Genomic DNA, 17868 nt, shown 5'->3' with positions numbered 1-17868 from the left:
TTAGATCAGGTTGCTGAGGGCCACATCCAGTTAAGTCTTTAACATCTTTAAGAACAGAGACTCCCACAACATGTCTGGGAAACCTGTTCCAGTATTTAACCATCATTGCAGTAAGAAAAATTTGCTAATATCTAACTGGAATTTCTTGTGTCCCAGATTGTGTTGCACCTCTGAGAAAAGCCCCATCTTCTGCACAACCCCTGATAAGGTGATTTCAGACAGTGGTACAATTTCCCTTTAGGGTGCAAGGGCATGTTTTGTACACAAAACACAAAAGGACCAAACCAGGAAAGTGAAAGGGAAGAGCAGGAAAAGAATAGAAAAGTATAGACACCTGCTGTGTCTATACAGCAGGTTGTGAACACACAGAGAGATGATGTATAGCAGGTAGGGACACGAGCAAGACATATACACTTGTATCTGGGCCAGGAAGATCCCTATGTCCAAAGGGTCTCTCCCTGTGCATATCTGGTTGGGCAATTCAATGGAATTTTTTAACCCTCAAAATATGCTCATTCAATCATAAACTCAGTATAATAAAAATTGTGCAAGAAAAGCAGTTTCTCACCTGCTTCAAAGTTAATACAGAGAAACACTTCAAAGTTACTACACAGAAACAATGGAAAGCAAGGAAGTTTATAAATAAGCAGCATGGGATCACTCTGTTCAAGACAGGTTAGCTGTCATGACAGCTCTAAGCATGCAGCACTGCTTGGGATCCTACAACTACTCCAGTAACAACATTAACCGTCTTACATACTTAAAAGGAAAAAATAAGAATTTCAGCCATCACAGCCAGAATTTCATATTAGAATTGCAGTGGAACATCCCTAACAGCCACTCCCTATGAAGTCAGTTCTGCATCACTGAACTTTTCAGTTCTCAACCAGATTTTTGAAAGGCATTTTTTGTTTTAAAAAGCAAAACTGAGTTTTAGTAGGTGTTCACAGTTGGAAAATCATCACAAAACAGTAATTAAGTATTGGTGAAACAATTACAATAAGCCTTTTTTAGGGGTTTTATTTTTTTTACTGGAAGATATGAATCAATATTGGGACAGAAAAATCACAAAGTTTTTAAGAACAGCAACCAAACAAATAATGAAGTCCTAGTGCTACAACTGCTTCTTTTCTAGCAAGTGATATATAAAAGCTTTTGAAACAAAATGATGATATGGCTGTGTTACTAACAAATGGAGACTAATTTAAACAGTTATTGTTTTTCTTTCAGTGGTGCTCACTTAACATAATAACAGATGAAGACAAAGAACCACCCTGAGGTGATGAACTGCACAGCTCTAGAAAATGAGATCTTGCACCTTGGACTTTCTTTGAACTTGTCTCACCCAAAGATAACACAGACCCATTGTGAAAAGAGAAAGAAAGTGAGTGCAGCTTGGAAAAAAAGACCAAATCTATGCCTGTTTTGGGTTACAGGAACTGTAAGAGCAGCATCCATCTCTGATCAAACTGTCTTGATTTCTCAGATGAAAATCAAGAGTTCTGCCAGGCTTCCCAAACTGCAGGTATAGATGTTGAGTGTGGGCAATGGCATATTTAAGTAGCACAGAAAATATCGATGTATCTCCCACACTTTAATTTACTTAGTGGGTTTGGTGAGCTTTTCTCAGACTATACCCTTTAATGAGGGAGCATGCTGTTGTTAGGGCACCTCCTTCTATTCACAGGAAGCAAACAGCTGTCAACAAAAGCGTGAGGAATATCACAGTAATTATTCAGTGAGTCTCCTCCCAAGGTAAACAGCATTCTTTTAAAAATATTTAAGTTAGCCAAACTGCCCAGCAAACCAATCTTACAAGGACAAGAATCCCACAGCCACGCCAGCTCCTGAAGGGGATCACAGGCAAGGCCTGGGACCACAGCATGGTACAGATGACAAAGTGCTGCTTACAGCAGCCAAGTCCCCTGGGCCAAAGGTAACCATATCATCAGATTACTCTGCATGCAGGCACAATACATCAGCACAGCTCCCTCTCAGGTTCTGCTACTGGTTAAGAATAAAACACCCAGTTTTCTCTTCCAGGAGCATTTTGCCCAGTCTTACATAAAACAACTTTCTTTCATTTCTTGCAGGCCGGCAGTATAAGTATACAGCTACAAATATGGTTCAATTTTAAAGCCAAATACTAAATTAAATAATTCCTTTATTTTTTCCTTTATCATAAAATGCACTTTTGCAAATGTGTTTATGCAGTATTTTAGTGGCCAAATAATGCCCCTCAGCATCCTTCACCAAGTCCCGGAATACCAGTGGTTAACTTTTATGAACTGAAAGCCTATTTAGACCTTCAGCTGCTATAATAAATCATACAGCAGGAAAGAAGGTTTTATTTCACAGACAAATTTTATTATTGAAGGCTATTATGAAAAATGTACTGCCTAAAAGGAACAGATGGGCATAAAAAGCTCAAACAGCTGCCTCCAATTAACCCACCCTTCTTGCCAAGGCAGGCAGTACTGGATGGCTCCCAGGCCTGGGCAGCCCTTCTCACTCTAAAGGAGGTGATGGATGTGGCAGAGGTGGAAACAACCCAACATACAAGTCACAAAGTGTCACAGAGGGGCACAGGAGAACCCAATGGACACACTGAGTGATGTGGAAGTCAGCAGTAAAGTAGAAGAAGATGGTAACAACCTAAACTAGTTCTTATATAGGGGGTAGGTTGCTTAATGAGTACCAGTCCCTCCTTTCCCTTCTCCCTGTCACTTGACTTCTATATTGATAAAGCTCTCCCAACAGCAGAGTATTAGTATATTTAACCCTGCTAGGAGAGCACACTGACTTATTTTTCAAGTATGTTTTAGCCCTGGAAAAGCTCTCTGGCATGAAATAAAGAAGGGTCCTATGCTTTTCAACTCCCTAGTGACACTGCATCTTTGTTGACCAGACTACCACAAATCTCTCTGATCTCCAGGATGAATACCCAGTCACTATGTGCTTAGCCTCCCAGGTCATGTCAGGACTCTCACAAAGGTCTCTGAAACCAGCGACATAAGCTCATATATGTTTGACAAGTGAAGTTCTTGTTTTTACACTAAAATATTTTGTATTTACATGGCATTTATCACCCAAACATTTAGAGGGCTTTACAAAAAGTTATCAGTTTCCTCACAGGAAATCAAGTATTAGCACTACCATTTTACAGACAAATGTACAAAGAAAAACAAATAATGTAGCAGTCTGCTGAAAAATTACATTGAAATGAAGCTGCTATTGTTTCATTTTATTGACTCTCCCTGCAAAGCAGTTGCACATACCAAGTCTTTGTAGGTAGTATTCCTATGAAAAAGTGAGACACAAGAAACGTTTCCCTGTCCCTGTTCAAGACTAATGCTCCCTCAGACATCTCAGGAGCAGTAAGCTCATTAGCATTTAAACACATTTGTAAATACCGATAAGTTTAGACAAAGTATATGAGAACTGTAATCTTTTAAAAAGAGAACATCTTTACCTGCTATTCCTATGAAGAGTGTCAGACCAAAACAAATAAAGAATACTACAAAGACCAGAACGAAATGCCTTTTGGACAGTGTATACAATCGCATCGGGGCCAGCCTACAGGAAACAAAAGAAACCATAGAATTAGTGTCAGTCATATTTCTGAATGGGGTTTATTTTCTGCCCCTTTATTCTCCAACAAAGAAAATTAAATCAAACTCTGAGGTAACATGTAACACTAAGAAAAAAGATATTAATGCTGCTTCATAGCAAAGATAACAGGAATTATTAAACATATATATGTACACATACACCTCCAAAATGTATGAATTGTGCCCATTTTTTTATGCTAGGGTTTTCTATTGTCCTAGAACTCAAGCAATAGAAAACATTTCTTAAAGGGAGAAAATATATTTTTGTTATTTCATACATTAATAACTTAAACATACAAGACCCTATGTCATAGGATCTGGCAGGTAAACTATACCTGTTGTCCATACCCTATAAATGTACTTCAACCCTGCAGGATCATCCCTAACAAGGAGTAGGGCAGAACTCCAAATCTGCTAGATATGGATTCTCAGGCTTTGAATTCTTGTCTGAGCTCCACCAAAGCTTGGGAAATAAAAACTTGAAATCAAGTTTACAACTGGACACCTAAATACAAATACACATACAAACAATGACATTTCTTGCACTTCACGTTGGTGGCTATCATTAGGTTAGACAAAACAAGGGGGTGGGGTGTGGGTGAGCATTGAAAATACCAATTGCATTCCCTGAAAAACAGGTAACTTCCAGTTCTGTTAGACAGAAATATGATCAAATAACTAATCCTACATAAGGTGGACAAACCCACCATGTTTCAAAGTACAGCCACCATTTCCTCTTGAGTTATGCCAGAACTGAGCCACCACATACCTGACTTTCTACTGCTGTTTGAGGAGGTATGATCATAGGAATCTATACAGTTTATATGGGAAAGGTATAAAACAGAGGGGCTGATGGGTTGGTAGCGGTGTTTTTCAATAAATTTGTATGAGCACCATCATGGAAAGAAATGAAACCATAAGGCTTTAATGACAGTGCTCCCTTGTAGCTTGGAATAAAACGTCTTTCATCTTTTCACTAGCTGAATGGTGCTCTTATTGGTTCACCACATTAACAAAGAATTGCAGGAAAGATGGTGAAATCCTTCCCATAAGCCCAGCCTGAACTTTGGGACCAGATACCATATGCTGCATGCATGGCAGCCCTTAAAATCAAAACAAACAATTCAGTTTAAACCAATGCAAGGATTTAATAATAACAACCTCTATTTTCTTTGAGAATCACTGCATTTTCTCCAAATGAAGCACTACCAAAACCAATTTGCATTATTTCTTTACTGCAAAGTTTGAGAGATTCAAATCTTAATTTATTAATACAAAAAGGAGGTGGGGAAGGAAGGAAATCTCCGCAGAAGTAAGGAGAACTGCAAGCAAGTAACTGCAAATGTTACAAGTCCGCACAAACTGGCTGCACAGGACTCCAGGCACAGCACCTGCAAAATACTTGCCACACACCTTTACACACAGCAGAAACTCTGCATCAGTCCAGAGGTCAGAACAGCTGATTGTACAGCCAAAAAAGGCAAAACATACATGAAATGATCAAGTAATTACTACATAAGCAGTGTCAGTTCATCCCACAGAAGCCTCACAGACAAATGGGATTTGAAGCTGACTTTTAAAAACACCAATTAATAGAGGCATTTCAAATCAGACTCTGTTTGCACACACTTTTGCAGAGATGTAACTGCAGTATTTTTCTTTTATCAATGTCTTAAAACCTCAGCCTTCATGCACTTAAACCATGTTAAAGCTATTAAATCTGTACTAGTACTAAAACAACTAACTAAGGTTCAATTTTCTATCAGCTCCAGGGTCTCCTTCAGTTCCACAGATGACCTGGTATTCCCTGTCTACCTAAGCACACCAAGTATGGGATATTATCTTGAGATACCAAAGCATTAATCTTAACAAGAAAATTCCTCACATATAAAAACATAAAACATGGACATGCCTAAATTTACTGTAAGAGTTCAAGTGAATACCAAATGCTTCACAGCACATACTGAGAATCTCTCAACACAGGAAAATCCATGGGTTGAGCACAGCTGACAACTGGAAGAATATAATGTTTGCAGTAAAACACAACATACACTTGTGCTGTTCTGAACAGCACACATCAGGGCATCCACTTAACAGCTACAGGCTGATGCAGAATAGTTCTGACTTGCTGTGCATGTTCTCCGTTCTTCTGGTAAGTTTCCTAATTTCAAAGTTTTTGCAGACATTTCAAAATGCATGACGTGATTGTGAAAAGCAGCTTCCCTTCCTCCTTACAGGAAAGCCACCAGCTCCTCACCCAGCCAAGAGTGTTACAAACACTGGCAATTAGCACCTTGGTTTCCTCACAAGCCAGAGCAGATGTACTTGTGAACTTTTGAAGAAACACGTTCCAGACATTGGCTCATTCTTTATTCCAGCTGCTCTCCAGATGGTGCAACACCTAATAGTCAGAATGAGCAGGTGTACACCTACCTACCAACAGAGATGTTGTACCCAGCCAAGAGTGGAGGCACAGACAGGAGGGACACACTCCATGTTTTCCTTTCATTCACACCGGTACTCAAGTCTCACTTGAGCCACTGACTGAACGAGCTGCTTTAGCGGTCAGACAATGCGGACACTTTTATTTAACAGCAAATGTAAGAACTCAGCCAAATCTTAACTGCATTTCTCATGAGGGCAAACAACAATTTACAGCATTCCTATCAGGTGATGCATGCTTCACTGCCCCTCACCACAGTCACAGAACTTCCTTGTGTAGCTTTAAGTTGCACCTATCATCAGCTGACCTACAAAGCAGGTAAAACCACCATCCCATAAGTTCACTGTACAACACCTGCCTTTTGGAAAGAGATTATATAAAGTTTATGAATATACATAAGCAAATGTATGATGTCCCACTGACAGCCACTATCGTACAATAAAGAATGGAATGTTGGAAACACATTTATGGGAAAATCTTAAAAGATCTCACTCTGGACGCACCACACCTGTTCAAACAAGTAAAGAACTGTGCTTTGCTTTACCAGGCAAAGTGGAAGATGCTTTAATCAGCCCAACCAGAGCAGTTGAAAGCTCAAGACTAGCCATCCAACTGTCTGCAGGTCTTTCAGGCAGCTTTTACCACATACACTCAGCTATGTCCTAACTCAGAGTGGTTTATAATTAACTTATGTTTGAAACTGACTGCAAAGGAGGAGAAAGCAGTGAGATACAGACAAATATTATACTCAGACATCTCAAATACCAGCCAGTAAAAATAAACTGCTCTCATGCAGCCTGTGACAGAGTTCACTTTGGGAACACACACTCATAACAACTGCAATCTTTCAGTTTCAGTCTTTCATATGTGAGATGTAAAGGTGGCTTACATCTTGCTTTTGGAGCAAAGTTTTGTCCCAAAAGGTTCAGCAAAACATTTCTCAGGATATTCCTCATCTTCAAATCACTTCTCATGACTGTACAACAAAATCTTTAATGAAGACCATCATGAAAAATGGTTATATAACAGTTTTCATTAAAGGCTGACTTTAAAGAAGGGAAAGCTGTGGCAAAACTGAGATTAAGTTTAAAATCAGAAATAACTCGCTTTTATGTGCAGCAGCTTTTCTGAAATCCTAGCCTCAACATCTCTGCCTCCAACTGCTTTTCTCTATTTTAGGCTCACTCCCAAATAGAACCATCAAACCCACTTTGATTTGAATAATTATATATGCTACCTACGTTCACAGTACTGGGGCTATCCATACACCCTGCACTTGCTCATGGTTTAAAGACATTGCTTGCTTCGGTGTCCCTCAGAAGACCTTGAATTTCTTCTTGCAAATGTATTCCAGAAGGGTTAATGGCTAATGAGGCAGCACACGCCTACATAAAGAGGCATAAAATTATCAGCACTATACAGAACTGCTACACGACAACCGACAGATAAACGTGGCTATGCTTTATATTTGTACGTGTGCACGGGGCGGGTTTGGCTTTTTTGGTTTTTCAGTTGTTGTTTGTTGTATTCATTTAAGTCTGAATAATTAATCACTGCTATGGCTCTGTCCATGCCAAGAAATACCCGGGAAAACAAGTTTTTCTTTTTCCTTTAACAAACAACTTGAGAGTGGAGATGCCGGGAGTGGGGGGAGGTTTTATTCGCCATCTGAAAGGCGAACTCACAGCGCTCCTCTAAAGAAAAGGGCAGTCACCCTCGGGGCTCCGAGTGGCGAACCACAACCTCAGAAACACTCATTTAACCCTCGGCGAGCCGATTTCCTTAACGAGGATAGCGTGTATAACCGAATTCGATTCAGACTGCCCGAAGAGACTGAGGAGCCTCCCTCCCTGAAGATACTCAGGACCCGTCCGGACACAATCCCGTGCCGCGCGCTCTAGGACTGACCCTGCCCGAGCAGGACCAGACGGCCAATGACCGCGGTCCCTTCCAAGCGGCTCATTCTGTGATTGTGTGAATGACAACCCTCAGCTCCTCCCTCAGCGAAAGGAGTTTGTTCTCCCGGCCCCGGCCCCGGACGCGGACCCGGGCGAACCGGCGCCCCTCAGGCTCGCGCGCCCCCCGCCGCTCCCCGCCCCCACTCACGGCTCCATCGCGGCGCCGCGCGCGCGCTGCCGGCACCTCCTCCGCGCGCCGCCGTGGCACAGCCGGCGCCGCGCGACGCCTTCCGCGTGCGTCACCGCGCGGCCGCCACGCGGCCCTGCACACGTCACGGGCCCCGCCGCGCCCCGGCCGCGGGGCAGCTCAGGGGAGCGGGGGGGGAGCTACGGCGAGCCCGAGGGGACACGCGCCGCGCTGCGCTGAGCGCCGGCTTATCCTTGGTGAGCCGGCTTGCAGCGCCGGCACATGGCTGGTCCTGGCCTGCCGAGCGCTGCGGGTTCAAAATCACAGTAGCACAGAATCAGGGATCCAGTTAGGTTAGAAAAGACTCCCAAGATCATGGAGTCCAACCTATGACCTAACAGCACCGCGTCAGCTACACCATGGCACGGAGTGCTACGTCAGTCTTTCCTTAAACACCTTTAAAGGTGGTGACTTCACCACCTCCCTGGATAGCCCGTTCCAATGTCTAAGCACTCCTTCCGTGAAAAAATTCCTTCTAATGTCCAATCTGAACCTCTGGTGCATCTTGAAGCCGTTTTCTCTTGTGCTGTTGCTGGTTCCCTGGGAGAAGAGGCCGAGCCCCAGCTGGCTGCAGTCTCCCTTCAGGAAGCTGGCAAGACTGATGAGGACTCCCCTGATCCTCCTTTTCTCCAGGCCAAACAGCCCCATGTCCCTCAGCTGCTCCTCATCAGCCTGGTGCCCCAGACCCTTCACCAGCTCTGTTGCTCTGGACTAGCTCCAGCCCCTCAGTGTCCTTGTAGTGACAAGCCCAGAGCTGATCACAGGATTTGAGGTGTGACCTCACCAGTGCTGTACAGGGGGGCAATCCCTGCCCTGCTCCTGCTGGCCACACCATTGCTGATCCAGGCCAGGATGCCATTGCCCTGCTTGGCCATCTGGGCACAGCTGGCTCATGTTCAGCTGCTGTCACCAGCACCCTCAGGTCCTGTTCTGCCAGCCCACTTCCCAGCTGCTCTTCCCCAAGCCTGAAGCATTGCATGGAGTTGTGGCCGAGATGTAGGACCCAGCACTTGGTCTAGTTAAACTTCATACTGTTGGTTATGAGGCCAAATGTGTTATTGTGGCAGGATAACAGCAGTATTCTCCACATTTCCAGTGTGCTTTATCAGCTTGTGCTATAGTAGTAGTAGTAACCACAGGCAGCAGAGGGAAATTTAACCATATAAACAAAATACTTAGGACAGAGAGGTGGTTCTGAATCCAGTCTAAACCCATCCATTTTAGGCAGAAGGCCCAATGTGACATATCCATGCTGAACATGCACATGCTTAATGCCACCTGGGTTGTAAATTATTTTGTTTACCAGCTCTTTCAGTGGCGTTAAAATGCTGTCACTGCAGTCACCTTCACAAAGCTTTGTGGCATTCAAGGAATGCAATTGATGTATTGTGTTTGCAGAGAATTCAGTCAGTTCATGAGCAACAGAAATCAAATCCTAGAAGTAAGAAACTACTTTAAAAACACCAGGTAATAAAAATCTCTAGTTCATACCTAACAGTGTTTTGTTCTTGCACAACGTTAAATAAAGTTAGATAAAGTTGGATTTCTGTTCTGAATTTCTGTTCAAAGTCCTAAGACTGGACAGCAAAATCTGTTCAGAACAAGTTATCACTGCCAAGCCACAATGGTCGTTAGGTCATGGATGACTATGACATGCATTGTGTTGCTTTCAGCACACTTCAAGCTTCTCCAACAAGTTCTCCCTGGCCAGGAAATGATGGAATGGTACTTACACCATCTGTGACCATTCCCAATGTTCTGGGAGTTTTGACTCTGCAGTTCACTTCCATTTATGTGCACGCAACTGAGCTGTTCCAAGGACTGCTCCAATCCTTGTGGCAGTCAGACATCTCACTAACATGAATTTATTGTCCTCAAACCAAAAGTATGTTCTTCTCATTGAGTATGAAGGAAACATGAAGCACAGAGAGACTGAGCCTTGCCAAAAGTCACTTGGAGAACAGTGTGGGTGGCAGAGCTTGAAATCCAGCTCACTTCACTTAGCCATGGGACCAGATTTCTCTTTGCCATCTTTCTTTTACCAACTCTCAAAGGGTTATGAATACAGTATAGACATGTACATTGCATGCTATTTTTTGTGAAAATTTTTGCACTGAGTTTACAAACTAAACATTTGGAGAGAAGACGCTGTGAAACTCCTCTCTCTCCACAGGGTCAGTCAGTCTCACTGTCCTTCTTCCAAGAAGATGCCACTCAGTGCCTTGTCTGACCTGCTCTGGGATGAAACAGTGCAAGAAGCTGCTGTCTGCCTCATCTGTTGTAGGGTGTGTGATGAATGAGGCTTGCAAGAGAACTATGAATAAGAGGCTGAATGTTCACTCAGCTGGGATTCTACTTATACTGACCATCTTAGGACTAAAGCTGTACTTTTATGGCCAGTTTACACTTTCATGGCTCACACCTACAGCTTCAGTGACAGCAGGTGAAATCCAGCCTCTCTCTAGCTGGAGCTCTTTGAATTTTGCCTGCACTCGTGTTAATGTAGTAGACTGGTGAATCCTAAAATGGAAATCACCTGAGTTAAAGGTCACTTAGGAATCAATTTCTCAGTCACTGTGCAGATAAAGGATTAATTGTGGGCAGGTGAGGAAGAGAGCAGAAATGTGTGACCAGGGAAATGAGAGCTAGGATGGCTTCTTTCAGCCACAGAGCCAGCTTATGGCAGCTTAAAGCAATCATGAAGCTACAGTGTTAGTCTCATCCTCCTCTCTCTGTTTCATTCCTGCCCTAGCTATAAACTTCACATTGGGGTTGTTAGTTCACATTCTTTCAATTGCCAGGACCCTGAAAGAATGAGAGAAGGGTACCAGCTGTGGCTCAAAGCAGCCACTGAAGATCCTGCCTGGGTCAAGGCAGAAGGAAGCATGAACCTTCCAGGAATTTGACTGCAGATGTCCAATAAGGTCTTATTGACCCCATGGCTTCTCACAGACTTGCACTTTGAGCCCTGGTAGAAGATTTTCAGGTGTGAAGAAATGTATATTTTATCTTCTGGCAACTTCAAATTTCTTTTCTAAGGAAAAATGAACAGCTTCTCCTTATTGCTGAGTCAAATGATGTGTTTTTCTCTGGTCTTTTTTGCCAAAGGAGTAGAATCACAGTCAATGAAATTTTCCCACATGGTTTGAAGATTGTCTATGTAACATCAAACATTAATTAAAGATGCAAGTTAAAAAAGACTTTTCGTGATGTCCTATATATAGTCTTTTTTTAATGTACAAAATGTCATATGATAGAAGTTTAAAATTTATCCCTTGTTTAAAGCAGGGCAGATTGTAGGTCATCTCAGTCTCTGGGTATTATTACTAAATTCAGCATCAACACTGTGCTTCCCTGTATAAGCTGATTGGCCTGTGGGACATTTTCATTAACCTAGAAATTGATTTTTCAGGAATGCCATGTTGCAGTTATGCAACTCTGATGTCAGACCACAGTTTGGCCACCCTCCTTCTCTCTCCTGTCTATCAGATAGACACTTCAGTTCCTATCAAAATGTTTCCAGCAAGCTGAACTCTTCAACATCAGTTAGGTGATAGAGTTATGAAATTCCTACTGAAAAACATCTGTCTGATTGGGAAGCCTGGTGTCTTATGGTAAGCTTTGGTATCTCACTGCTAGCATGTCAAAGAGATAAAAATGTGTTTTAGTAACTTTAGTACTAAGCTCTTTTCATACCAAATAGTCTACTCAAAATAGCTTTGGGAAGCAGGGGAGTTGTCATCTGCCAGCCCTCTGCCAGCTCTCCCTGCCCTGCCATCCCAGCCAGGAGACATGCTAAAGCCAGAAGGAACATGTTGGAGTGGGAGGGGGAGACACCAGAAAAATGAACAAACTGTTCATTCAAGGGGCTTGTTTGGAGCATTTTTTCAGAAGTATAGATTAGAGCTGTCCAGAAGTAGTTGCAATAAATCTGATGTGCTTTATGGCAGTCCACACGACCCATGGGATAGGGTAACACTTTTTCTCCTCTGCCTTCTCTGAGCTTATCTACTGCTCTAAGCACCACATGGTGTACCACAGAGTAATCTTCAGTGCACTGAGTCCAGCCCAGCCTTGTGCTTGGGTTATCAGTGAGTTTATTGAATATCGTGCCTACTAGTCTGTAAATACACAGTTTCTTTGAGAAGCACACCATGCAGTGCCGTGTCTTCCTTTAGGGAATCCCTAACCTAGATAGATGGGGTTCATCACTGTGCTGGGCCATGGCTAGCCCTGATCTCTCAGTCTCTCCCAGGTGACTGAGTGAAGTAGCTCTTTCTCATGGGGAAATACACCAGGAGGCACAAGGTACAGACTGTTCTGGGGTATTGGAAAGATCAAACTCACTAATGTGGACACCCCTCTATCTCTATAGTGTGAATGAGTGCCGTGGGACTCTGCATAGTGAGGATGACATAAGTTGGGATGGCCAAGGAGTCTGCCATTCTTAGTTGTGCCCTGTGTCCAGAGAACAGGCTGCTCACAGAAAGCTGCTGGACCATATCTTCAAGAGCACTGTGTGTTAAAGGAAAACATCACCAAAATCCGTCACTAAGCTGGGATGGCCTCAGAACTGAATCAGAAATTACTCAGCCATCTGTGACACGAGATGACATTTACTTGGGATTACAGCTCTGTCAGCCATCTCTGAGCTAGGTCATTCCCTTGAAATGAGTCCCTTGCCACTAAAGATAAGTACATACAGCACAGCTTACAGCAAGCACTCCTGAGTCAAGGGTCACAAAGGGGACTGAAGGGGTCTGACTGCTTGGTATTTTTCCATTTCTGTATCAGCTCTGCTTCAAAGCTTTCCAGTTTTGTGTTTTCTGGTTGGTACTCAGAGAAGAGTGAAAGGGAAAACACATGCTTTTATATGGTTTTACCATCTATGTCCTTTCTTTTTTTTTTTTTTTTTTTTTTGGTCTAGTATAAGATATTTGCTTTTAGTAACCTGATTATTTTAGAGAAACACCTTGGTTTGAAGTAAAGACAAGCCACACAGCATTTTCTTTGTCAAATTTCCAAAATTCTTTCTTCTGTCAGAGCAGTAAGTCTCTACGTTACATCCCAGAATGTGCTCATTTACATCATTTATAACCTGACCAAATATCCTCAGTAAAACAAAGATGGACAAGAGGATCAAGAATCTAATTCTCCTTCTTAAGTGAAAGTTGCCTGTAAGAAGAATGCATGGTGGCATCAAGGAACCCTCCTCCACAGCAGGAATCTAAAAAGCAAGGCGCCATTGCTAAATGCATCCATAGTGCTGAATGGAAACACTCACCAGAACAGCACGTATGCAGTGGCAGAAACAGAAACTCACTTTACACCAGGTCACTTAGGTTAAGATCTTGGGAATGCACAGAAATACAAGCATGACTTGTAAGTCAGGAAATATTATTTCCATGCTAAGAGTTCAGTATTACTCCATGTCGTTCTAGATGACCGGCAGCTGATACCTCCTGGGGGTATTGTCACTGAAGAGAGGGCAATCTAGCATTAACTCTACAAGCTCATGTGATTGTGGTAGCTTCTTCTCTTTTCAATGCAGGGAATTGCCTCCATACGCTCTTAAGATCATAAAAATGAATTAATTACAGTTTATCTTGAAGAGCACAAGATTCTTCTGGAAGTAAAGCTGAACACATGCCTCTCCCATGACCTCTTATTTGTTAACTCCACAAGTTAATGTCTCCCCTCTTTCTCCAGTCTAGTGCCAGTATTCCTTATTATGCTGCCAGATGACACAGGTACATTTCCATCACTCCTTATCACTTTCCATGGCTTCTCACACCACACTCAAGTGCAAGGAGCCTGTTTTGCCAGGAAAGAGCATGGTTTTATTAGACTCTGCCAAGCTGTGAGGCAGTGTTTCCAAGCTCTGTGACTCTAGTCTTGTGAATTATGAGACAAATTCAATCTAATGGACCACCTGCCCCTTCACTGGGAAAAAACACATACTGAAGTCAATTGACTTAAGCAGAACAGTTGGGGCACTGTGAGAAGCAGACTGCCCAGATACACAGTAAAATAGAGCTGGACAAGACCTTACAAGGTACCTCATCTTTCCTTCTGTCTTAGGACAGCATCTGCCAATTCTAAGACTTTCCTGGCTTGTGTTTGTCAGAAATTTTTGAAGCTTCCATTTCCATCCAATGATGGAGATGCTAGAGTCTCTCTGGATAATCCTTTATTGTAGTGTTTTCTCATTCTTCCCATTCAGATTTTTTTCCTTGATGTCTAACAAGAAGTTTTCTTGCTTCAGTTTATATTACTCTATAATGTTTTGTCCAAGATGAACATGAAGTTTCTCTTTAGAGAAATTCTCAAATTTTCCTCAAAGCTATGTTTTTGAGACTTTTGATTATCCAGATCTCTGTCTTATCTTCTCTTCCACTGATAGGCCCTTAAAGTGTGGTGTTCAGAACTGGACATAGCTTGCACTAAGATCTGGAGTGTTGACTAAAGTAGGTGCTGTAATTCTCACATGTTTCTGCTTTTTTATGTTTCTGCTGTACATTTACCTTCTTCACGTGTATAAGACAATGCCATTGTTGAAAGAGGTTATTTTATAAAAGATTACAAGCTCTATACGCTTTTTAGACAAAAATGTCATATAACTGTTTGTTCCCCAATTTGCATTTGTGTGGCTGAACAACACCCATTCTCTACATAGTTCCTGGCACCTGTTTCTCCCGATGTTCATTCTACTTTTTCAGAACCTTCCTCCAATTCTAAAATTCTTTTCATTTATAATACAGGTGTCCAACATCCTTGGAGCCCTGCCTAGCCTTGTCTCAAACCATCCGTACTCACCAGCCATCACTGGTCAGTCAGGAAACAGCAGACAGGGCAAGGCTCAGAAGAAATGTGGGTGTAGCCCACGCAGTCTATCTGTCCCTTCTAATCTCAACCTTTGCTAACCACTCCCATTTTCCTAATCTATTTTTATCCTATTCCAGGATTGTTTCGCGGCTGCCTCTAGGGCACACCCCCCTCGCTTGCTACGGCAGTGGCACAGAGGGACGCGGATGGAATTGCCTATCAAGGTGCTAACAGGTGAGGGCAGGAAGAGTGCGCGGGGCTGTCTGGAGGCAGCCAGAGCACATCCCCAGGGTGAGCAGCCCCGGGCCGGGTTGCGGGACCCGGGCGCTCATCCTCGTGTGATGCCCGGCACCCAACCCCCCTCGCCCCGATCCCAGCCCGGCAGTACCGGTAGTAGCGATCATCCTTGTAGGGCGTCAGGTCCTCCTGGATCTCCCGGTACGTCTCCCGCACCCGGCGGCAGAAGCGCTTGACCTCGCCGCACAGCGGGCTGCCGAAGGCGGCGAATTCCGCCTCCATGCCGCGCAGGCCGGCTCAGGCGCCGCGCTCCGCCATGGAGCCCCGGCGGAGCCCGCCCGGCGCTGCGGGAGCGGGCGGGGCGGCGCGGGAGCCGCAGCGGGAGCGGGCGGGGGAGCGGATGCGGGAGCGGGGGATGCGGGCAGAGGGAGGCAGGGAAGGGGGCGAAGGGGCCGAGGCAGCGGACACGGATGCAGCGCGGGAGGCGCGGGGATGAGGGATGCAGGAATGGAGGATGCAGCAGCAGGGATGCAGGGGCGGGGGATGCAGGGCGGGCTCTCCGCGCACGGCCCGCGCCCTCGGGGCCGCCAGAGCCGCTTCAGCACCACGGAGAGGGGCGGCCCGTGCGGGACGTGAGCAACGGGCTCGCGTTACCTCTGCTAAAAACATCTCTTTTATTATTTTATTTTTTTAATAAAACTGCTTTGTTCTCAAAAGCATACCAGCTCTATGTGAAATAAATGCCTTGATTTTTATTGTTTCTTTTCCCCAACGCAGCAGGTATGTAAATGAAACCCTATGCTAAATTTATTTTTCATGGTCATGACGCTGTAAATCATCCAAAACGAAGAATGATGCTGTTTATATTGTCTAAATCTAGAAACTCTGAGCTGAACTCTAGTCAGTTTACAGAGCGCCATGTTAGCTTCATTCATATTAAACTTTCCTTCATAAACAAATTCACATTTAAACTCGTTTAAATTATTCAATCAATTGAAGCCTTAATTTCCACTAACAAATGGCAGTGATGATATCTGTATTAAAAGCAAAAATGCTGTTACCCTTGGTATGCAATCATTGTGTCTAGAAGGTATAAATATAGAATATATAGAGCATGTAAGTATATCCTTCTCTCATGTAAATATCTTTCCTGATGACATTCAGGAAGCTGGGCTGGGTTATCTCCCAGCCTTGCCTTTAGTCTGTACTGAATCACGTACTAAAACTGGAACATGCATTTTTACTTAGATTGATCTCTCACAAATGTGTGCTGGTAAGAGGGCACTCCTGGTGGTGCAGTGGGAGAGGGACAGACAATTAGTCTTCCCCAGCAGATGGGGGAGAAAGGGAGAGGAAGGTTCATCTCTGACCAAGAATTTCTGTTTCCCACCTATGAATATTTCTAAGCTTGAGAAGACATAGTAACAGGGTAAAATCCTGTGCACATTTATGCCAGAGACAAAGGGTTTTTGTTAGTTTGCTGGTTGGTTTGTTTGTTTTTTGAGGGCCCAGAGCAGCACCATTCCAGAGACATAATGTTCTTTATTGTGTTGAACATTATCCAGGCTGTCTTCCAATGGTGTTTGTCTCCCTACACCTCAAATGCCACGGGAGGTTTCCACACCTTCTATGGAAGGTTGGCAGGTTACTCAAAGAGGTGTTAGCATTGAGCACATATTAACCCACCAATTTCTGCTATAAAAAAAAAAAAAAAAAAAAAAAAAAAAACAACCAAAAAAACCAGACAGTGTTTCAACCAACAAATACCAGATACTACAGGATTAAAATTAGGTTTGTGAATAGCAAAGCTTATGGGAAGACACAAGCAACCCTATATTCCCATTGTGGTCCACATTAAACACTCAAATGACTCTAAGGAGGTCAAGCATGCATTTTGAGTTTCCAAAACACTTCAATACTTTGACAAAACAAGCGGTACTCAGGGTTGTATACAATTTCTAGATAACATTTTTAAAGAAAAAAAACCAAACCTAAACAAACAACAAACAAAAAAAACAAACCCTCAAACAAAGAGAAGTCCACCTGCTTAACAAACACTTTCTCCCTCAAAACTGTTTTGAGATAGAGAAAGGCAGTAGTGGCAGCTGCTGGCTGAAAGGAGCAACTGCTTTTTTCCTTCCAAGTGGAATTAAGGATGGGTACATCAGATAGCACAGAAACAAGCACACGTATGCACTGACTGCCAAGAAAGGAGAACCTGTGCTGCCTTTACACAGTTTAATTTATGCCCCTGAGTCTCACCACACATGGGAGTTGTCACTGAGTATCCCCAAACTGCAGAGTTGTAACTGTGCTGAACCCCACAGAAACCTCATTAGTTTGGTCCACTTGCCCTGTTATTCACTGCTGCCTTAACTCTGGAAGAGGATATCCCTTGCCTCGCCCCAGGTCATCCGGCTTGACTGTGTTCTCCTGCCAGAAAGCTGCTTTGTCACAGCTAACCAGCGATGTGACGATGCTGTGACTCAGCTGTTGTCACGTAGCCCTTGCTGGGCACGGGTCGCAGCAGTGCTGGGGACACAAAGGTGATGTTGCTCGGCAGGAGGGCGGTGTTCACTGTGATGCAAAGCTTCTCATTTGTTTGAA

At 43.5% G+C, this 17868-nt stretch overlaps 1 protein-coding gene across 3 annotated transcripts in view; it reads right to left on the bottom strand.

Moving 5' to 3' along the window:
* TMEM181 (transmembrane protein 181) overlaps positions 1-15597 on the bottom strand; it is a 34042-nt gene extending 18445 nt beyond the window's left edge. Inside the window, exons 1-3 of one of the 3 annotated variants that reach the window (XM_056487231.1) lie at positions 8161-8269; positions 7296-7439; positions 3473-3576 (exon numbers count right to left, since the gene is read on the bottom strand). In XM_056487231.1, coding sequence (XP_056343206.1) covers positions 3473-3566 — 94 coding nt within the window. In that variant the 5' untranslated portion in view covers positions 3567-3576; positions 7296-7439; positions 8161-8269. Of the gene's footprint in view, positions 1-3472; positions 3577-7295; positions 7440-8160; positions 8270-15412 lie in introns of those variants that run through there. The other 2 variants (XM_056487229.1, XM_056487230.1) reach the window with 2 other exon arrangements.
* Positions 15598-17868: the final 2271 nt, after the last annotated feature.

The sequence above is a fragment of the Oenanthe melanoleuca genome, chromosome 3 (genome assembly GCF_029582105.1).
Source record: "Oenanthe melanoleuca isolate GR-GAL-2019-014 chromosome 3, OMel1.0, whole genome shotgun sequence".
Classification (NCBI taxonomy): domain Eukaryota; kingdom Metazoa; phylum Chordata; class Aves; order Passeriformes; family Muscicapidae; genus Oenanthe; species Oenanthe melanoleuca.
The sequence above is the reverse complement of the archived record's forward strand: the minus strand, read 5'-3'. Positions and strand labels throughout refer to the sequence as shown.